The sequence below is a fragment of the Serinus canaria genome, chromosome Z (assembly GCF_022539315.1).
Source record: "Serinus canaria isolate serCan28SL12 chromosome Z, serCan2020, whole genome shotgun sequence".
NCBI classification, from domain to species: Eukaryota; Metazoa; Chordata; class Aves; order Passeriformes; family Fringillidae; genus Serinus; species Serinus canaria.
In genome coordinates this window covers 75,432,604-75,454,688 of record NC_066343.1, presented here as the reverse complement: position 1 = coordinate 75,454,688, position 22,085 = coordinate 75,432,604, and the positions used below count along the sequence as shown (strand labels likewise).

The window sequence follows — 22,085 nt, the reverse complement described above, 5'->3', positions numbered from 1 at the left end:
AGGCCCCCTCCTTAGGACCCACACCTCCTTAGGACCCCCACCTCCTTAGGAGCGCTCCGCTCCCCGGGAGGGGGCTGGGGCAGATCCCGTCCGGAGGAGGGGTCCGGGGATAGGGGGCCGGGCGGAGGGGTCCACACTGACCCCACCCCTCCAACCGAGGACCCCCTCCTAATGAGGGAGCCCCCTTTCCCGGGACCCTCTCCTAAGGAGAGCGCCCCCGTGTGACGGGGGAAGCGGAGCCCCGGCCGCGTCCCCTGCGTTCCCCCACGGGAACTGCATGGGGACACCGCCAAGGGGCTCCAGCGCGGTCCGGGCGCCGGCCCTGTGGGCTTTATTATTGTCCGGCACCCCCAGCCCCGCGGCTGAAGGGGAAAGAAGGAAAGGGGAGAACGGGAAGAGAGGAGAGATGGCAGGGGATGAGAAGGGGCAGGGAGGGAGGTCGGGCTGTGCAGGAAAGCGGGAGGGGAAGGGAAAGCCCCGGAGGGGGGGAAGAGTAATTTTAGCTCATTATGTAATGAATCACTATTTATTCCTTTATTTAAAAATTAATTATTAGCTAAAGAGTAATTAATCATTAAAAATAATAACTATTAATAAATAATTAATAATTAGAAGCCGAGTTTGGCCGAGAGTAGCCGAGTGTAGCCGAAGCAAGCCGAAACTTGCCGAATTTAGCCGAACCAGTCCGAGTTTAGACGAGTGGAGTCGAAGCGAGCCGAAGAGCCCTGTGGGGCGGGCCCGGAGGCGGGCGGGGGCGGACGGTACCGGAGGCGAGGCTTCAGGGGCGGGGCCCGGGCCCGGCTCAGGTGCCCGGAGTCCCCGGGCGGCTGCGCGGGGCGGGGCCGAGGCGATTTAAGTCCCGGAAATCGCCTCGCCCGCCGGTTGTTCAGTCTGAGCGCGTTGCGGCGGAAGCCCGCCTCTTGTCCGTCCTCCCCAGGCTGGGACAGGAGGGGCTCCGGCCTCCCCTCCTGTCCCCGCCTCTACCACTCCTTCTTCCTCCTCCTATTCCCCTTCTTTCTCTGCCTTTCCCACCTTTCCCTCTCCTTCCCAAAACCCTCTTCTTTCCCTCCCATTTCGCCCCCCCCTTTTTATTCACTTCTTTTCTCTCCCCTGACCCCCCTTTCCCTCTCCTCCCTTGTCGGCCGCCCCTCCTGTCCCCCGCTCTACTCTTCCTTCCTCCTCCCCGTATTCCCGTTCTTTCTCCCCTAAACCCGACCCCCCACTCGTTCCTGTCCAGTCCCTACTCCGCTACTCCCTTCTGTTCCCCCTCTCTCCCTCCTCTGTCCACCCTCCCTCTTCCCCCCCTCCGGGGCTTTCCCTTCCCCTCCCGCTTTCCTGCACAGCCCGACCTCCCTCCCTGCCCCTTCTCATCCCCTGCCATCCCTCCTCTCTTCCCGTTCTCCCCTTTCCTTCTTTCCCCTTCAGCCGCGGGGCTGGGGGTGCCGGACAATAATAAAGCCCACAGGGCCGGCGCCCGGACCGCGCTGGAGCCCCTTGGCGGTGTCCCCATGCAGTTCCCGTGGGGGTGAACACAGGGGACGCGGCCGGGGCTCCGCTTCCCCCGTCACACGGGGGCGCCCTCCTTAGGAGAGGGTCCCGGGAAAGGGGGGGAGAGGTCGGGGAGGGCCCTCTCCTTAGGAGGGGATGCGGAGGGGGGGTGGGGCCTGGAGGGGGGGGGGGGTGGCACCCCTCTGCCCCGCCGCCCTCGCCCGGACCCCCTCCTCCGGACGGGGGCCGCCCCGACCCGCCCCCCCCCCCCAGGACCCCCTCCTATTGAGGGGGCTCTCCCTGATCCCCCAGCCCCGAGCCCCCCAGTGTGATGTTAGGAAAGCCGGAGCCCCCGCAGGGTCGGGCGGTGTGCTGGACTGGAATGGGGGGATCCGCAGAGCGGGTCCGGCCCCGTGCGGGGACCCCAGCGGGGGCGGGGGCGCCGGGCTCCGGCCCTCTGGGCTTTATTATTGCCCGGCACCCCGAGCCCCGCGGCTGCGAGGAAAGAGAGAGAGCAGGCGATGGAGACTGGACATACGGGGGGGAGAGAGGCTAGTCGAGGTGGGGGTGACAAGGACAGAGGGCAGGTGGGGAGAAGCCGGACTGTGCAGGGCAGCAGGGGAACGGGGCTGGGGGGAAGGCAGGGTGGAGGAAGGATAGAAGGCAGGTTGAGGGGATGGAGAGGGAAGTTGTCGGGGGGAAGGTATCCTGGAAAGGGGGCACATGGAGCCAAGGTGGGGAAAGAAGAGTGGAGGAAGGAAAAGGACTGAAGGCAGTTGGGGGGAGACTCGGGGGGGGGAAGGGGAGCAGGGAGAGAGGGCAGAGAGGAGCCCGTTTGGGGACGGAAGGGAGGAAGCAAGAGGAAGAGGATGGAGGTGTAGGGTAGGGGTGAGTAGGGGAATTGGTGTGGGGGTAGGGGGGAGAGGGAGGGGGGGGTTTGGGGAGGAAAGAAGAGTAGAAAGGAGAGGTATAGAGAAAAAGAAATACAAAAGAAAAGAAACGCAGTAGAAAACTATTGGGAAAAAGAAATAGAGCCCAGCCAGTCACAGCCTCACTCACCAAGCGCCGAGCAAATGGCCTTCTCCCTGCGGTTTAAATCCCCCAAGGCCCCGCCCCGCGCAGCCGCTCTGTGCCTCGCACACCTGTGCTGGCCCCGCCCGCCACACCTGTGCCGGCCCCGCCCCGTCCGCAAATCCCGGCGGATCCGCGCCCGCCCCGCTTTGTGCGGTGGATGCTTGTCTCGGCATGTGGCGGGACCGTCGCTCGGTGCTGTGCAGAAACTCGGACCGGGGGCTGCTCCCGGCGCTGTGCAGAGTCCAAGGCGCTCAGGTGGGGCCGGGACCAGGATCTGGGCCCGGGGATTCGGATCCTGGTCCTGCCGGTGTCTATTGTGGAAGCTGGGCAGAGCCGCTTCTTCCTCGGCGGGCGGTGTGTGAGTCCTGGGGCCGGACGATCGAGGCGGGACTGAGGCTGGGATCGGGACCGGCATCGCCGCGGGCGGGAAGAGCCGCTCTGGAACGGGCTCTAGAACCGAGCCCGGTGCTGCCGCTCCTGCTCCGGCCGGCATGGGGCTCCGAGGCTGCGGGGAGCCGGGGCTGTGCCGGTGCCGGGCCCGCCAGGACGGCGCTTTTCCCTGGAACAGCCGCTAGATCGCGGCTGGAAGCGGGCGGGGCACGGGACCCACCTGCGCCGGCCCCGGGACCCTACGCGCCCCGAGGGGCACCCCCTGGCGGACACGGCGCCGACCCGCAGCCCCCGCGGGGACACCGAGCCCCCCACGGGCCCCAGAGGCCACCGCACCCCCGGGGGACGCAGCGGAAGGAACGGGGCTGGATCATCGCGGGCAGAGGGAACTGTTCGCCTCTGCCGCTCTCGACTGCGCCCGGGGTAAGACCGGGGCACTGCTCGGGCCGCTCATCCGACATCTGCCGTGTGAGACCCGATGCTCTCCTTCCTCTCCCCCACTTTCTCTGTGGCTCGAACCCAAGTTCGGGGGGAGAAGGATGGGGAGGAAGGGGCAGAAAGAAAAAGAATGCGAGAGAAGGAAGGAGGGCTAGGTGGGCAGGGCGCTTTTGGGGGGCAGAAGGATAGGGGATAAGGAAGAGGAATACGGGGAGGAGAAAGGAGTGGTAGCGGGGGGAGAGAGGAGCGGTGGTTTTTGGGGGGCCGAGGATAGGGGGTGAAGTGGGGAAGAAAAAGGGGAATACAGGGAGAAGGAAGGAGGGCTACGTGGCAGGGGGGAAGGAGGGGAGGTTTTGGGGGCAGAGGGAAGGGGGAAAAAGAAGAGAAATTCGGGAAGAAAGGAGAGGGAGAGGTGGGGAAGCCGAAGCCCCCACGACTCACCTGGGAAGCCGGGACAAGGAGCTCCTACTCTCACCGCGCTCATAGTGAGCAAATGGCCGACGGGCGATTTCTGGGGGTTAAATCACCTCGGCCCCGCCCCGCGCACCTGTGTCGGGCCCGCTCCTGAAGCCGCCTGGCCCGGCCCCCGATGTCGCCCGGGCCCTGCCTCCCGGGACACTCCGGGGTTCCACGTTAGAATCAGCTGTGCATTATGAACAGGTTAGTGGGAATACCTGGATTTATCTCTTCTATCCCCAGAGCCAAGCAGGCAGTCCGGTATTCCTGTCTACTCTGACGCCAGCCACTGTATTGCGTTCCAACTCGCTCCTCAGATGGAAAAGGTCAGGCAGGAATGTCAGGAAGCATATTTAATAGAGAAGGAATCTTGAACTGCACTCAAGTACTGTCCTAATCATCCTCAGGACTAGGACCATAACTGCTGAATGCTACTGGCAGTGAGGCTTCTTCCCAGCTGGGTGATGCTGTATCCCAGGCTCTGCAGCGTGGCTGGATGCAGGTAAGGCTAGGGCTCAAAAACTGTTGGCAGTGAGGTGGAAGTTTGTTTTGGCAAGTGGTGTCATCTTGCTTGGATGCTGGGGAGCAGGCTGGGGCAGAGCTGCAGGTCAGTGGAACCAGCCCTGCTCCAGCAGTGCTGTCACCATGTCACTGCACTGGGGCAAGCACAAATCTGTCACCTTTAATCTGCCAGAAAACAGATGCAACTCAGACATTATAGATTAGGCATGCAACATGTCATAGGTAACAAAATGGATTAGATAGCAGTGTATATTAAATAAATCTTTGTAAGTAAAAAAGAAATCACAGAAACAATTACTGAGGAACATGTCTGCAGGCTCCAGTCTGGAGCTGGTGGGGTTTTCTCTTACACAGCAGCAGGCAAATTCACCATAGAAGGACATGTGTAGTAGGAAGGAGTAAAATCCCATTAACTTTATGCTCAAACCAGGTCTGCCTTCCTGGCAGTACAGAAAGTGCCTTCAGAGTTGGTGCTGTTAGAAATTAACAACCCCAGCGTTAATTAGGTTCACTAGCAAGTGCACACAAACAGGAGCCAGAACAGAGCTGTGTTCCAGAGTGCCAGATTTCATTTGGAATGCCTCCATTGCAAACAGGAATGCAGAAAGGATGGCAAACGAATCACTGTACAGAGAGAATGACAGGGTTCAGCATGTTCTCCTAAAAGGCTAAATGCCAGCCCCAGCCCAGATGCTTTGTAGCACATGTACAGCTTGGCAGTAATGAGGCAGTTTCAGTAGAACAGAGATCTGGACATGCTGTGTCAGGGCTCTGCTGTGCCTTGACACTCTTCTAGTACTTATACAAAAATGCAACATCCAGCCCGTACTTCTGGATACAGAACAACAGTGATGTGCTTAATGAAGAGAGTTGCTTTTGAGAAACAGCCCATGGAAAGAAAGCTTCCAACAGAGCTTTCTCCTACTCTCCTGGTTTAGGAACACAAGGCTCAACGTGCTTTGAAAAAAAAAAATCTGGTATGAAATTAAGAAAAATGCTCATTTTTCCAAGTATATGATATTTAATTGTAATGAAATAAAATCTGAAAATGCTTAAATCAATTAAGAAGTAAACATGAGTTGTAATACTATACCTGTAAAATGATTAATTCCGTTCATTGCCATTAGAAATTGTGTAAAATATTTATTAAGGGCTTTGCCTACAGAGGCACAACATAAATAGAGTAAGTCCTGCTGAAATGTGATCAGTTCGCAACTGGTGCGGGAACATCAGCAAGGCCACCCCAGGTGACAGCCCCAGCCTCGGGGCTCGGCCCCCGCACTGCCGGGCTTTACTCCAGAGCCAGCGCCGGGCAACTGCTGTGCCACGAGCCCTCGGAGTCCCTCGGGCAGGTGCCAAAGCCAGCAGAACGTGCTTGCAGAGGGAATGGCTGCTGCAAAGTTAATCCACCCCTTCAAACCCTTGGGCATTCTCCACGGCCATGAGGAGCTTCTCCCGCAGGTCCTCAAAAGATTCGTACAGAGGTAAGTCTAGGCGGTTAAAGCTGGAAGGGACAAGGAAAGGGTCACTCAAATAGTCCATGGGAAAACAGTTTTAAAGAACGAGAAAAGAATAAATAATTAGGGGTCTTGATTAAGAATGGAGCCTGTGGTCCACAGTGTTCCCTGCGTGCTTCACACCTGCCCAAGCTGAGCTCTCCAGTAACTGTGTGCTGCCTTCCTTTGGAAAGCTGGAGCCACAATTTGGTAAGAATCACTTTGGAGAGGAAAAAAGCCAACAGAAAGCCCTTCACTATATTTAGATGATGGAAAACAATCTTTGTCAAAGGACTGATTTCTTGAAGCTTAGCAAAGATATTCTGGATTTAGAGGACAGATCCTTTGCTCTCTGGAGGGGAAAAAGATTAAACATCCAAGAGTAAATCTTCTGAAGGTAAAAGCTAGCAGAGAACTGGAACCCAAAGGGGAAGGGTTGTTTTTGCAGCGTGTTCAGGGTAGTATTTGTATTTGTGTTTGGTAGGTTTTGTGCTTTTGTTTTCAGGTTTGGTGGTTTTGTTTGTTTTTTTTTAATTAAAGCACATTATTCTATTATTAGTTTCACACAAAGATCCCCTAATCTGTACTTATAGTCTATTCAGCACCATTTTTCTTTAAAAAGCCACATTCCTTAAATGTAACAGAGCAAGACAAATTTGTACTGAATGCTTTCAATGTCTGCAAAAGCTATAAACCAGGGTTAAATTATCTTATAAAATTATCTTATAATCTTACATTTGTTTTGAATTCTCCAATGATTTATGGGCTTTTTATGGCTGTTTGGTGATGTCTGACTTGCTGGAGTTCATTACACACTTAGTAGGATATGGGAAATAAAATAACATCCTTCAGTTTCTCAGTTTGTGAAGGCACTGGGGACCCACGGGATCAAATGCTGTTTGATGCATGGTCAGCAGCATGGCCCTTCTGGCAGGAGCAGCTCTGGAGCTTATGCTTTGGTGACTTACCAGGTGTGAGCCCGGGGCAGCTTATCAGGACTTCCCCACTGCTCTATTGTAAACAGTTGAGGACCATTTGAACCTGGGTGAAAATGAAAACCGTATGAAACAAACTGCTGGACACTCCAGAGACTGCCTCGACATTACTTTTAACGTGAAATGTGGCATCAGCTGTGGGCTGGATTCTTCACCTGTAACAGGTACATTAAAGCAACGGGAATGTGGTTCTTTCTTTCCAAGCCCAGTGAGCTGGTTTCAGAGCTTGCACAATGAGACCAGCATTTCCAGCTGAGTGCTATGTGTGGGTCAGAGGCTGGCTGGATTGCCGTGAGCAGCTCACCATAAAGTTCAGCAAATCCGTTCATAGGCACGCGTGACGTCCCGGTCACAAACTGCAGGAGCCGGATCCGTTTCTCAGCATCCATCAGCAGAACGGCCTGTTGGCAAATGGACACCATCAGCCTCAGCCTCCTACCCGGCCTGGATGGGCCCTAAGAGCAGCCCAAAGCCAGCAGGAATCACCTTCTGTATGAGCCAACCCTCAGGACACAATGGATTGGCTCTGCTCCAGGTGCCATCCGTGGGCTGCTCTAGCAAGAGCTACACCTGCCCTCGCTGAGTGAGATGGGAGCAGGTCCTGCCCCCCAGCACAACACCCCCATTCTTAGCAGTTTTCATGAAGAAAAATGATTGCATAAAAGGGCAATAACTTTCACTGACAGGACCAGTCAGAGGTGGTGCCAGTCTTACCTTCCAGAACCACTGGATAACAGGATGATTTGGGCAGTAACCATTTTTGTAGATGGTGTGTTGTCTCCAGTCATTGACATCCACGTCACCAAGGCCACACATCAGTAACTGCAGGGAAACACAACGGTGGGATGTGAATGAGTGTGTGTTTCTCTGTGCTCACGGGGTGACACAAGGTGTCACTGCCCCTCAGGGCTCTGACCTTCAGTCATTTATGCACACATAGGGGAGAGTCAGACCTTCTCCACAGAGTATTCCAGTCACTGGAGAACGGCTGCACACTGCCATAATGTGACAGCAACTTCCACGTGTTTGGCTCAAATGTGACTGGCAGGGGCATGATGGCACTTATCCACTAAGTTACTTCCAGGCTTTAGAGGTACACCCTCAACCACCTCCCTGAGTGCAGTTCTTTGCATGTCAAGGATGGATTTATTAATTAGGAAGAAACATCTAATTTCCAACTCTGAGCAAGACAGCTGTGTCTGCACATTCCCTTAGGGAGAGGGATGGATGACAGAAGAGCCCAGAACATGGCACATCTGTCAGCTTGGGGCACCAAATTGACTCACCTCCAGTTCATTTTCATCAAAAATTTTAATCAGATCAATAGGAAGCAGTTCTGTGAACCCCTAAAAAGAAAAAGAGCAAAGTTAAAACTCTCATCCCACATAAATCCTAATTAAAAACATCAATGACCTAATTACCTCAAGCTCAAATAATTAAACTTGAAAGAGAATGACCTTATTCTCATAAGGGGAAGATGATATATTCTTACACAAGATAAAACTGAAAAAGCATAAATGAAAGTATTCTATTTGCATTCCCTGCCAAAGCTCCCTGCTCCCTTTTCACAGACACCAGTGGGTAAGAAATTTGTGTTAGAAAAAAAATCCCTACTTTTGTGAAAGAAAGGAGCTAAAGAGCCTCACCTCCAGAAAGGCATTCATTTGTTTCTGCACTCTGTTGACAAACCGCCACTGGATGACCAGGCTGCAGAAAGAAACAAAACCCCATCAGAAAAACAAACTCACTAGCAGGTCACAGCCAAGTGTTCAGAGGTTTCTGCAACCCCAAGTGCTTTCAGTTTGTCATTTACAACTTCAGGTAACTAAGCAGCTTTCACCAGTTGTTCCAATTTATTGGCTGGTGACTGATGGAATTTTGAGGAAACAAACCAAAAACCCCTGTGACTGTGACCAAATCACAGTGGGAATATTTTCGCTCCTGTAGGTACCTACATGAGCAGACATTTTATTCTTCCAGAGCACTGAGTATTTAAAAATTCCCAGCAAAGTCTGCAAGCTCTGAGGAGAGCTGTCAGGACAGCATCTCACCTATAAATAAAGAAATAAACTGCAGCATCAAAGGGACACCTTGCCCACAGCACAAACACCTGACAGGTGCAGGCATAAAAAATCAGTTCCAAGCATGGAATTGCTCCAGGTCCAGGCACTGGAAATGAATTCCTAATTTGTGTGAATGTATCAATTTTAATGTCTTTCACCTTGGAAAAGGCCCTGATTTAAAATGCCAGCAGGTATAAGTGAATTCAGCATTTTACATCCTGGTAGGCAAAAGAACTGGGAAAGCTGAAAATAAAACCTAGTTTCAGATTTGGCCAATTTTTGCTAGGAATGCTGGCACTGGAATCCTGGCTCTGGTCTGTGACTGGCAGAGGAGGACAATGGGATGACGGTCAGGCTGGAGAGCACCTTCTGGCTCATCTGAACTCGAGCCAGATGCTGGAGATGCACATTTCCATGGGGGGAATTTCAGGAGAATAAAGCATGTAATTTAATTTACTCTTTGTTCTTATGTCTGACTGGATATAACCAGTGAGAACAGTAAGATTTTTTTTTTTTCCAGCGATCCCTGATGCTCTTGTGCAGTACAAAGGACAGGAATTGCAGCAGAGTCAATTGTAAGTGCAACTGCTCCTTCTTACTCCCAGGCATGTTCCATAATGATACTTACTCAATGTATTCCCGCTTGTTTTCATTTGTTACCATGATTTCAGACCCATTGGGCTTCAGGTCCACTTGATATGTCTGTATTTCAGAAGATCAAAAAACTTCCTGTTATTTGAGGACATCTGGGACTTTGTCCCAGAACCCGCTCTCCCTGAGCAGCATTTTACAAGCAGTATCAGGAAATCATTAGTAAATTGATTTACACTTTTGAACAAACTTGCGCTAGCAGAAGAGAAAACTGGCAGAGAGAAGCTGGCCATTTACTAATAATTTTATTATAATTATTACTTATAATAATAATATGATATATTTCTATAAAATATAACCACTAAGTACGTACTTTACATACACAAAATTATAAGTTTTTATAATAAAAGAAGCTAAATCACATATTGAAACTGCCGAAGTCAACCAGTAGATTACAAAACCTCTCTATTCTGTGGCTTCAATACTCTCCCTAGTTCTCATTGTAATCCATAACCTTATGCTGCTTCAGGAAAAAATGCACTGAAAAGCGGATCAGAATGTTTCTGACAGGACATTGAGTGCATAGTTTGAATTGTTGAAGTAAGTTTTTATAAAAGACCCTATAGTCCCCACGTCCAGTTATACCTGGAGCCAGGATCTTGGTCTCTGAAGTAAACAAAGGGAAGACAATAAAAAAGGTCATAAAAGCCTCTAAGCAAATTAATTTAATGTCTACAACATTTTTATTTGTAATGGCAAAAGTTACCCATTGACTGTGACCCTTTTAAACCTGGCAGTTGCCCCCCACCCTGTCGTACCAGCTGCTGCTGTGACAGGCACGACAGAGAGGCCCTCCCTGGCATCATTCTGCCCCTCTCCTCCGAGAACACCTTCGACCTCAGAAAGCCAAGCAGTCCCTGGGACACCTTTATTCCTCCTCATTGCAAGTGTTTTACTCAGCTGCATTTCCAGCTTGTCCCAGAGATGTCGTGGCTCCCTGACAGGAATGTGGCACCCCCAGCCCCATTTGGGAACACAGTGAGGTGAAGGCTGATCAGTGCATTCACCACCACGAGGCTCTGCTCAGTACTGAGGTACTTGTTGGCAAGAACCAGTTCTAAGATGTAAATAACCTTTACATACCTGTCCAAAGTTTTCCTCATCTATACAAAACATAAGATCCAGCTCTGTAGGGTCATTCTCCAGGATCCACTTCAGAGAGTTGTAGTATTCGCTATCCTAGGGCAGATCACAATTAGGCAGTTTGAAAATGGGCAACTAGTGCAGAGTTGTAGATACCCATGGCCTGTGAGCGCTGGCATGGGTTAAATGGGGGCTTACCACTGATTCCATGTCCTTCAGCGTTATGGGCTTGCCCAGCATCATCTTGTAGAAAGGTCTGATGAAGAAGCCTGCAAGAGAGAGGAGAGCGTTACGTGCCCTGCTCTGCACCTGCACATTCCATAAAGGTACGACTGCTTGAGGGCATCACCCCTGGCATTTCCTCTCACCTCCTGACTGTAAGTAAGTCCTGCAACTGCAACAGCATCATAGCAGCTCAGGTTTATCGAGGCACAGAAAGCCCAATTTTTCAGTTTCTACAGTTATCCACTAACTACCATACTCCACTGACCACCCTAACGTTAATGGCAGAGAGAGCTGGGGAATTGAGCTCAGGGCACACTATCCCATTTAAAATCACTGCTCCTCTCTCCAAGGAGCTGCCTGAAAACCAGGTTGCTTCCTCTGCTCAGGATTCCTCTGTTTCCTATTCTGCACCAGTGCTCAGGAAAATCTGATCAGTAATGTCTGCCTGGTGTGAGATTTCAAAATGCAGCAGAAATTGTAATTAAAATCTTCAGCAATAATTTTACATATCAAAATATGCTGCATTTGACCCCCCTAGTTTGGCTGCAGGTCTGCATGGAAATGACTGATACAAATTCCATGCTTCTCCTCCAGAGACAGTGCTCATGCTGGTTCTAGAGTTTTAACTTGAGTGGAGAAAGGAGCAAAACTTTGTATGAAACCCACTTGTTGAGTAAGGCACTGTAATTTTGTGCATCACCATTCAAGGCTCAAGAGTGCCAGTCCCAGACTGTCCCCAGCACTCTCAAGCAGGTGCATTTCCTTCCCCAAAGCCCAGTGGCAGCAGCAGAGCAGGAGCAGGACTCACCGTCCAGCAGCTTCCCGTGGTACACGGCCAGGCCGGCCACCCGGCCAATGAACGTGAAGTAGGACAGATGGTCTTCGTTACAGAGACCTGAATTAGGATTAATCTGAAGTGTATAGTTGTCCCTTTTTTGGGGAAAGAAAAAAAAATAGCTAAAGTACCAAGTCTTTAAATAAGCACATACTCAGATATGTTAATAAATAACTTGTGCTTAGGGACATGTCCCTTCAACAGCGCCATGGGGCCGTGTCCAAGTCCTTTCCAGTCTGCCCCACCACGGAGCCACTGAGGGCTGAAGGGCTGAGCCAGCAGCAAACCAAACCCACTGTGAGCAAGAGATGCCCTCTCCCCTTGCACTAACAGATTGCTCCAAGGTCTTAAGGCTGGGCAGTCCCCATTTTACAGTTCTGGGAGGTCACTGCCTGCCTGCCTGCCGTGTGAACGAGTGCTGGAGCTCTGGGCAGCAGAGGAAAGGGGCTTTTCTGTGACATTGGTCCCTTCAGCATTACTGGCCTCAAAACCTGCAGTTTTTCTGCCCTGGATATTGTCTGAGCAGTGGAAACATTTTCTGGGTTCTCAGGGAGAATTCCAGAGGCTCTCTACAGGGCAGTGGGGCTGCCCAGGGCACCCTGGGAAGGAGGAGCTACTTCTGCCCAGAGCAACTTTGCCTCTTAGGCAAAATGTAAAGTATATCCCTTGAGAATACAAGTATTAAATGGACACTTACGTTGCTGAGTATTCAAAGAGACCATAGTAAGGGTTAAACATCTCCTTGGACAAGAGAAAAAACCATTCTCTGGCCACACCTCCATAGTCAAGTCCTTTTTCTGACTCAAATTCAATCCAGAGTCTGGCTTTTAGTACATCAGGTCTCTTCACAGACATGATTCTTCTGTAGGACTCTTCAAAAATGTTATTTCTGTGTAATTTCATCTCAAATCTGTTGGGTATGTCAGCCTGTGTGAAAGATTAGATTACCCTTGTTAGTCTCAAGAAATAAGTCTTTGTGTAAATTACTGGTTGACAACAGCCCAGTGCCAGCTCAGAAACCTGGTGTTCCAGGACCCCATGGTTTTATTTCCCAATGCTCTCCCAGTTCACAGGCTGAGAGCAGGGGGGAAACTGGGCCAGTTCAGAACAGTGCTGCAGACTTCTATGGTAAATATTTGATGAAAATGACAAGAAAAGTATCAAACAAATAAGGAGACAAGGAGAAAGATTGTCTGTGGTCTATTTTAAGGGCATTTGCATTTATCTAGAAAAAATGTGAGTCTTAAAGATTTAGAAAAGCTTTTTGTTGAGAAACCCATCAAATTCAAACTCTGCTTCGTGTTTTTGGCTCCTACTTGAGCCCCTGAAGAGCAGCACAATGCAGTAACCTGGCAGGAGTGCCCTGCAGCCCCCGAGCTGGTTCTACTCACAGGTTTCTTTAGCTTCTTGCGGAAATAGTCGTACTTCTGCTTGAACTCCCTGGAGTACGGCACTGCCTGTTGGGAGCAGTGGGAGGATGTGTCATTGCTGCTTCTCAGCACTTTGGTACCCCACAGCCTTCAAAAGGGATGTACGACCCACACACTGTGCTATGGGCTCCCCCAAACCCACCCATGAGCCACAGCAGCCAGGAGAGATTTAAAAATCCCATAACATGACATCATTTTACTCTGATCATTTTACTGATGTTAATATGACTTTACTACAGCCATTAAATAATCTTTCTATGTGTTTCCTTTATTTAAACACTATGTGAAATGCAATTGAAGTAATTCTGTTTGTCATGGCACCAGAAATATTATTGAAAGTGTTCAGATGAATCCTTAGTGCCTCTGTGAAACTGATTAGCTCCTGCTTTCTCTTAAAACCAACAAACAAACCTCTGTCAGTTGCTCAAGGAGACTGTGACAACTTCACTTCCTTCAAACAAACTTTCTCCAATAGTCTCTTTAATTATGCTCAGCATTTCTGGGGAGAGGTCTACTAGCAATTTGCACAGGGCTGTGTGTGAGGATCTCCAGTTTTAAATGCCTGATAAATTAGTAAATCCCTCCAAAAGCAACTGTGGTCAAAAAGTGACTATTATTGATATTATTACCAAGCAATTGGAATTTAACCCTGCAGCAGGCTCGTCTGCCGTGTCCTGAAACTCTTAAAGGTCCCAAGGACTTATGCAGAATAAAAAGGTACAAATGGCACCAGGAAACATCTTGGGATTGGAAGCCTGATCCCTCAGAATACCATAAAATGGCATAAACTGGCATAACCCAGCAGAAAAAGTCAAAGAATCGCTCTTTGATATTTTAAAAATTTGATACTGAAGTAAAATGCTGTATTTATTTTTTTCTAAGGCGGGTATTCTGAAACCCCTGTTTATCTGAAGGAAGCTTTATGTCTCTTAAACTGACAGACCTGTTTTTGGTCTTTTTTTCACCCTTTGAATCTACAAAGGCCCACATCTCTCCTCCCAAGTGTAAAGAGCTTTTCATTGCCCACAGATCCCAAAATCAATAGAACAGTGTGTCAGCTCAGTAAAATCCTGCTGTCAGTAATGACCCAGGTAATGGGTAAATAGGAGCACTTCTCCACAACCACCCCAAACCCTGGACAATCTGGGAGACTGCCCGGAGCTTGGGTGTGACATTCCCAGCTTTTTCTGACTTAGGATGTGGACTGGCAGAGCTCCTGCTCCCCAGGCTGCCCACCCCTGATGTGGGGAGCAGACAGGGCCTGCTGCTGTTCCAGCTGTACCCAGTCAGGGCACTTCATGGAAGATCCCACAGCAGTACTTACTGGGCCCGTGATGGCTGGGTTCTGCAGCCTGGGGTCTTCCCACTGGGTAATTTTATTATCTGCAAATAACAAAAGAAATGATCCCATGGCTTCTCTGGTACCACACTGTGAATTTCTGTTGGTTTTTTTCTCCCTGGCACTGCTCAGGTCTGTCAGGGTTAGCAAAGGCTCGTGTCTCCCCACCCTCCCCAGCTCCAACACACTGTTATTTGAAAACATTCACTCAAAAACACAGAACTACCCCAGAACCCAGGGAACTTGCACTGCTTTGATGGCAACATCTGCAGGAGTGAGTGAACATGTTCATTTGAACATGGGCTGGGATTGGAGATGCACAGCCCGACAGGAAAAGGAACCCAAACTTTTGGCAATGACACCCTAGGTTACTTAGGAAATTTTGCATAGACAGCTGAAGTATCATACTTCTAGATTTGGAGGGAGTAACATTTTTCCTAGACTCTGTTTTAATGAGAAGGTAAAGGGAGGCAGAACTGTCCTGTTTTGGTGCAAGAAAATCATCCATTTATGACCAATGGAGATGCTGTCAGTGGCACAACACAGCCCAGTTCTTTCCATCTGCGGCTTTGAAGAGCACCAGGAGGATAACAGGGAAGGTTCTACAGGACCATGGTGGGACTCCCCTTCCCTGCCTCCAGACAGCTGCTCCTTCCAAGATTCTGAACACGACAGAATCACAACAAAACAATGGTGTTGCAACAATAAGACAATGCTCCAAACCCCACCCCAGGAGCCACCTGCAATGGTGAGGTGTTGGTCACCCTCAGCCTGCCATCCCTCTGTTTGTTACAGACACTGCTCTGGGTTATGAACTGGCTATCAGGAATCAAGATTGCATTTTCCATATCTCTAGAACTGGAAAAGCCCTGTAAAGTTTAAATCCCAAGCTGGTTTAAGAGGGACTGGGATCTGAAAGGTGTCATTCAGCAAATGTTAACTGGAGAAAATTCTAAATGACTGCAAGCACATTTCAAGACACTTGATCAATTAGTTAATTTAATAGTAAAATACTATTTTAGTTTCTCTTCACACATTAAAGCTATTTATCACTTATGGGAATGCTGGAGGGTTGCCAGCCTGAGCTCCAGAGATCCCAGAGATGCATGGAGCAGAGCTGCTGCCAAGGCAGACACCCAGGCCCACCCTTTCTGTTTTCAACCCCTACACTGCAATTCCCTTCTACAAAGTTCTCTGGTCACCTTCTTGGCACCAGCAGCCACAAACCACAGTGCCAGTTTTCTGTGGAATCAGAGGTAACACAAGTGGAAATGACTGACAGTGTGTCAGCTCTTTGCTCTCTGTACTTCAGGGTGTGCAATGACACCAACAAATCTCAGTCTAATTTCTTTTCAGAGTCCTACAGGGACTCCATATTAAAAATGGTGTTCCAGGGCTACAAGGGTCTGGCATGAACCACCTCACCTGGAACTGTAGCTCAGGATTCTCTGTCCTATCCCAAGTGGATGTGAATAACAAACTCATTCTTTTTGAAGAACATTTTCAAAAGTCTCAACATTTTCAAAAATTTGAGTCTTCCCACCAATACAATTCTCTGTCATAAAGCAGGCTCTCAGGCCTTTGAGGATTCCCTCTTCTCCCTCCTTTCCAATGGGGCCACTATTTCCCTGAAGTTTGGGACCCCCCTACCAGATTCAGAACTGTCACAGACAGACATTCCCAGTGCTGATGGCATCAGAAGGGTTACTCCAGGTTGGATTTAGGCACTCCTGTCAATACATCACAGGGTGAGATAGCTCATGACCAGGTGATGGTATTTTTCATGCCCTTTTCAACCCAAATTCTGCTAATTTACTCCCATTCTGAGTAATACTTTGCAGTTCTCCTTCCACAGCCTCTTCCTGCACACTGCAGTGGCCATTTGCCAGACTCACTCTGCCTTCCCATCCCATTTCAGTGAGGCCCTCTCCCCTCTCCTGCCCTGCTGCTTCCTGCTGAACTAAGGAATGCTGCCCTCTAATTCCTTGTGTAAATCACTGATGCATATTGTGACTATCACCATGTGCAGGTGGATGTGGACAGACTTTGAGGGGAGCCCATTCAGTGTATCCATCCCCCTGTCTGTGAGTCACTGGGTCAGAAAATGCTTGCAGAATGGTTGTTTTCCCTTCTGATCCCTTCCAACAGGTAGACAGCACATTCCTGGGAGGCTCCCAGGAATGGCAGCAGTGTGCAGGGCACAGGGAACACCAGTGTCCATGAAAGGTAAGAGCCCAGGGAGCCAGGGAGAGGGGTTCACTGTCACACCCAGCCTCTGGTACCAGTAACACGGGTGTGCTGCATCAGTACTCAGTGCTCCTGGGCCCTGTGCACAGCAGAGGGGCTGAGCTGGCTGCAGGGGACTTTGGCACTTTCTCCCAGGGATGAGAAAAACATCTCAAAAATAGCACAAACAGCGCTGGAGAACTATGCAGCAGAGGTACAAAACGTAGCAGGGAAGCAGGACCTGACCAGCAGCTGACTCTGTCAGACTTGTCCTGCTGGTTTTCTGTCCTGGCAGTGGCACAGCCCCTGGCTCTCCAGGCCCCCCAGCCCAGCCACCACAGCAGTGCTCAGGCACCAGGCTGGGACCAAAGGGACATCTGCTGGAAACAGGCAGCATTACCAAAAGCTTCCCTGAACTTTTGTGAAAAATGCTATATAAGAAGCTAAATCCACTCAGATCAAAAGAGACTAGAGGGAGAATTCAGATGCACATAAATTTTGCTTCCTAACAAATTCTTTGAGGAATTCTAATTAATGTATGACTTTAACATTCCATTTTAGAGACTTATACATGCTCAAATAGCTTTAGGAGACTGAAAAATTAAAGAGTTTTAAAAGATTGGGAGGCTCAGCAGTTACACAGATGTTTTAAATGGGACACCTTTATCCTGTGACTCCTTATCGGCAGCAGTTTAGAATCATTGGCCATAGTTATATTTCCAGATCTCTGTTGGCAAAAACAATTACAGAAGGGATAAAGGAGAATAGCTCTGTACTGAAATTTGGAAGAGGTTCATTGGGTGCTCAACATTATTTCTGATGTTTAGTTAAAACTATTTATACCATTTCAAAATTGGTATTACTTTAAAGGCAGTCTTTTAATAATGACTTAATATTGTCATCTCCAAGGACGAGCGTGGGAGTCTGTGATACTGAGGGACAAACCTAGTTCTGTCAAACATGGGTAAGTTTAGGTTTAACTCTCTGTGCACACTTCTCTGATGGTTATGAGAGTTAGCTATGGCTGTGAAGAAATTATTATAAGAAGACCCAGCCCAGCCTTTGTGGGCTGTTTTGTTTCCAAACACCAACAAAACTCACACAGCAGTTCTGAGATGCTCTAGGAAGACAAATCTACAATGAAACATCACTTACACTAAAACTCCACTAACAGAACTGGAGAATATTAATGGGCTGGTGCAGTTTCACATGCTCTAAATAGGAAATAAGATCAGAATCAGCACTGCCACAGACCTGAAAGCAGAGGAAAGTACTTCTCAGTGCTAATTGCTCCACTGCCTATGTGTGGAGCTGTGGCTACAGGATCTTTTCTCATCTTATTTTCTATTCCTAGTTTATATTTTAATTTATTAAGTGCAAATAAGCCATGGGATCATCAACAACAACAACAACAAATCCAAAATATCAACAAGAACAAAATAAACCACAGAGAGGAAATGTTAATGCTTCACAAGTCAGAGAGGGACAAAGCTTGATGAGCCAATTAAAGCAAGCTTCCAGTGAATGTACAGTACCGTAGGAGGGCACTAAGTCTCTGGTATCAATGTCTCCACATATCAACACCTGGCTTCCTAAATGAAGAGTAAAATCACAAAGCTTTCACTTCAATACTTAGTACCTCCCTTTGTCTATTTGCTCTAGTACCTGAGTGCTTACTTACTATGGTCTATATAAAATGTTCTTCCATCCAGGTGTATTCTTTCCTCCCAGCCAGGCTGGAAATGGGAAATAAAAACAAAGAAATGAGAGAGTAAGTGAAATAGCATCAGTCTCACCCAGCCTGAAGCAGTGCATTGCTCACACTTTTGAGGTAGGAAACCCCAAGTGACCAGATACATAACGGCAAGGCCACAAATGCAGGCAGACTCAGACCTAGCTCTTATATAGGTGCAGGGAATATTTTTTATAGTGGAAACCTTGCTTCAGGATTCCCACCCATTTCCTCTGTGAGCAAACAATCACAGAGAACAGATGGTCCATCGTGGCTTAGCTGGAAAGTTTCTGCTCCTACTTCTGAAAGCCATGTGGGTTATTTACTGTAAATGTGTAACCCAGGCTCCCTGTACAGTGGGACAAGAATGTCCTAACCTAGTCCTCAGTGCTTCCCTTTTCATCCCTTCCCTTTTCTCAGGTCCCAGGCGCCTGCAGTGCAGAAAGGAGAGCGGATGGCAGGCTGTAGGGACAGGCAATGCTGGCCAGCCTGGGCTGCCAGAAAATACAGAGGAGAAATTATTTCACTTCAGTCTTGTTGGAGAAACTCGTGTTAAATTCCGTAGTCATCCCAACCTCGCTCCAAAGCAGGAGGTTTAACTGAGGTGAAATCTGTTGCTAGTGACAGGTCAGGCTACCCTGGTTTCACTGCATGTTTCACCCCTTGCAGTTAACAGAACAAATTGTAATTGGGCCTTCAGTGCCTCCAAGGGTAACACAGGCCCCGTGTACCTGGACAACTGCAAGAGCACAGCTGCTTCCTAAAGCCAAAGAGCATTCCTGCTGCTGTGACCAGGAATGTGTCAGCTTTCACACATTACTCTCTACCTTTAAGGGCTGGAGTATTATAAAAACAAAGCAAAGCTCTGCATTTGATATGTCTGTAAATCCCCATTATACTTTGATTACAAGTATGACAAAACTTCTGACATTAAATTGATGATTTGCTCTGCAAAAGATGGAGGTTTCATTGAAAAATCAAAATGTATTCTGATTTCTAAATGCTAGAATATGCTGGTGCACTGATAGAGCTTGCTTGGCACAATCTGCTCTGTTTTTCCTAAGCAGTGATTATGTTTATCTAAAAGCACAGTCAGACACAGCCCAGGTGAGAGTGTGCAAAGCTCAACACTTCAGTAGCACAAAAAAAGGCCATGAGTGAGTTAGAGCCTTCTGGGCTGGCTCTGGAGGGCCTGAGCAAGCCCCAGGGCACAGCAGGGCTCCAGAGCCTCCAAGAAGAGCTGCAGCAGCCTGTACCCAGAGCAGAGCCCTGGGACAGGAGGTGTAGGTTAGAACACAGGCACAGCATCACTTACAGGAAGAGGGCCCAAATCATTGGGGTTCAGAGACGCTTTGGATCTCAAATGCACCGGAAACTTCAGCCGTGGATCCTCCTGGAACACAGGTATGCAACTGTAAATCCAACAGATCAAGGCAGATCTGCAAAGTCAAGCAGACTTATCTGGAAATCCTCCTACGTTACAGTTATTCTTTTCTTTTCGTAGAGTAAAACAAAACAAGCCTTATTAGGATTTCTACAGTGCAATGAATTTTCCAGTGCTGAGTGATTTAGGGTGATGTAAGATCTGACTCCATTAAATGTGTGCTATGTCCAAGGATTTGCTTCATAAATCACAGGCCTGTTCTTAGGATGCCTGCACTCTACAAGGGCTTTTACATCTACACACACATTTTTGTCTCTTAAAAACACAAAGACAAGTGCCATGCTGAAATAGGGGCATGCAGCAGGAAGACAGAGATGGGACCGTGGCCCTGGGGCCTCGGCCGGAGCGCCCTTACCCAGGTGGTGGTCTTGGTGTTGTGGTCGATGAAGAAGGGGCGGCCGTTCGGGGCGATGCGCATCTCCCAGCCCGGGGGCAGGAAGCTCTGGGCCCCCTTGTGCTGGGGCTTGGGGGAATTGTAGGGGGACGGCTGTGGGGACTGGGGGTTGGACAGGGTGTCCTTCACCGCCCTGCGCACCGGAGAGTCCTTCATGCCCTGCGGGGAGGAAACGGCACCATTGCACACACGGCACTTGGGGCTGCAAAACCAACCCAACCTGGCCTCACAGCAAATAGCTTTTCTTTCCACATGGAATTAATACCAGAACTAAATGCTGGGACTGATTTAGTAGAACTTAATTAGCTCTATCTGTGCTTTCTAACATGCCCAGTCTTTTGCTGTAAAGGACATGGTGTTCCGAGCCTTCCTCTGCAATGACAGTGTCCCCAGTATTTACACCTGATTGTACCTTCCTCTGCATCTGCCCTGGACATGTCCACGTTTCATTTTACAAAGGAAAAGACAAAAGCAGTGTTTTGTGCTTCAGGGGCAATATAACTCATCTACAAGAAGCCTGTAAGTGCAAGGCTGTGTGAGCCACAGCTCTTCAAACACTTAAGCACGATCTGAAGAACTGGCTCTCTTCAGCACAGCCTTGAGTAGCTGAGACGAGAGTCTGAACCACACCACCACAAGTCAAACACACAGAGGCTTTGATTGCTCAGGGAGTCACTTCAGCTATTCCTCAGCCACGTCACAGTGAGCATCAGTCCCCAGCACTTGGAATTCCTTGGAAAGAGACTTGGAAGCAATGCAGTGAGGAGTGCAGGAGCAGCCGGGAGGGCTCACCTCGAGCGGCGCTGACAGGGTGACGGTGGGCGAGCTGAGGCTGCGGGGCCGCCGGATCTGCGGCTCGCTCAGGTGGTTGCTGCTGCTCGTGCCCGGCCCCACCATGCCGTCCTCGGCGAGCTGTGCAGAGCAAAGCCAGGTCACAAACGTCACAAACACTGCCCACGCGTAGGACACGGTAAAACTGATGGCATTGTTATCATCACTACTGTTCTAAACCAGATTTCCTTAAAGGCCATCAAGGGTATTTAATGTAATTCCACTGGAAGGGCCAAGAACCTATGGTTCTATTAATGGCTTGATCCAACTTTCACATTTAATCCAAAGAACACATCTGCCTCCTTTTAAGAGCTCCTCTGCATCTCTGGAAATTCCTTTTCCTGCAGCAATCAACCTGTGCCTTGACATAATTAAAAGAAGTAACCAAAACCACCCCAAATTATTGCAGCTTTTACTGATACATCTGTATTGTCATGACAATGATTAGGATATTTCCTTTCAATTTCAGATTTCTGGAAGCTGCCCCAGCTGAATGACTCTCAGGCAAGCCAAGTGCTGGCTCCCAGGAAGCAGCAGGGTACCTGCATGATGGGCCGTGTCCACGTTGTGGTCCGGTTGTTGTGGTTGACGTAGTAGGTCCGGCCCTTGGCGTCCTTGCGCTCCTCCCAGCCCGAAGGCAAGCCCGGCGTGGTGTGCACGTAAGCCACAGAAGGCTGCTCAGGCAAGAAATCATTGAATTCTTATTTTATAACAGATAAAAAAACCTTTAAATTTTAAACTCTATTGTTTGTAAAAAAAAAAAAGGCAACTTGTTAACTCACACTCTTCTTAATCACAACCACCATATGGAAAAATTACTTTGTCATAATTCAATGTCACATCCACGTCCCTAAACCATGTCAGTATTTGAGTACATTTGCAGCGTTTTCAGAAATGTTGAGCAAATTTGGGACAAAAATATGTTAGTTTTCTTTCAATAGCTGTATTTCATTCAACACATGGCTACTTTTTA

At 49.0% G+C, this 22,085-nt stretch overlaps 1 protein-coding gene and 1 long non-coding RNA gene across 9 annotated transcripts in view; one reads left to right on the top strand and one right to left on the bottom strand.

Moving 5' to 3' along the window:
- The first annotated feature begins 1,793 nt into the window (after positions 1-1,793).
- LOC115485118 (uncharacterized) lies at positions 1,794-21,669 on the top strand. Its single transcript, XR_003945868.2, has 3 exons — positions 1,794-4,348; positions 9,443-9,497; positions 21,582-21,669. It is a non-coding gene; the product is annotated as an uncharacterized LOC115485118 (long non-coding RNA).
- NEDD4L (NEDD4 like E3 ubiquitin protein ligase) overlaps positions 5,497-22,085 on the bottom strand; it is an 81,011-nt gene continuing 64,422 nt past the window's right edge. For 7 of the 8 annotated variants that reach the window (XM_030237289.2, XM_030237290.2, XM_009099650.4 and 4 more), the window contains 18 exons: positions 21,655-21,786; positions 21,074-21,193; positions 20,243-20,440; positions 19,759-19,836; positions 18,393-18,447; positions 14,471-14,529; positions 13,108-13,173; positions 12,414-12,643; positions 11,690-11,811; positions 10,855-10,925; positions 10,657-10,752; positions 9,551-9,624; positions 8,506-8,566; positions 8,146-8,205; positions 7,574-7,681; positions 7,164-7,260; positions 6,833-6,905; positions 5,497-5,872 (listed from right to left, as the gene is read on the bottom strand). In XM_030237289.2, coding sequence (XP_030093149.1) covers positions 5,770-5,872; positions 6,833-6,905; positions 7,164-7,260; positions 7,574-7,681; positions 8,146-8,205; positions 8,506-8,566; positions 9,551-9,624; positions 10,657-10,752; positions 10,855-10,925; positions 11,690-11,811; positions 12,414-12,643; positions 13,108-13,173; positions 14,471-14,529; positions 18,393-18,447; positions 19,759-19,836; positions 20,243-20,440; positions 21,074-21,193; positions 21,655-21,786 — 1,803 coding nt within the window. In that variant the 3' untranslated portion in view covers positions 5,497-5,769. Of the gene's footprint in view, positions 5,873-6,832; positions 6,906-7,163; positions 7,261-7,573; positions 7,682-8,145; positions 8,206-8,505; positions 8,567-9,550; positions 9,625-10,656; positions 10,753-10,854; positions 10,926-11,689; positions 11,812-12,413; positions 12,644-13,107; positions 13,174-14,470; positions 14,530-17,123; positions 18,304-18,392; positions 18,448-19,758; positions 19,837-20,242; positions 20,441-21,073; positions 21,194-21,654; positions 21,787-22,085 lie in introns of those variants that run through there. The other variant, XM_050986528.1, reaches the window with a different exon arrangement.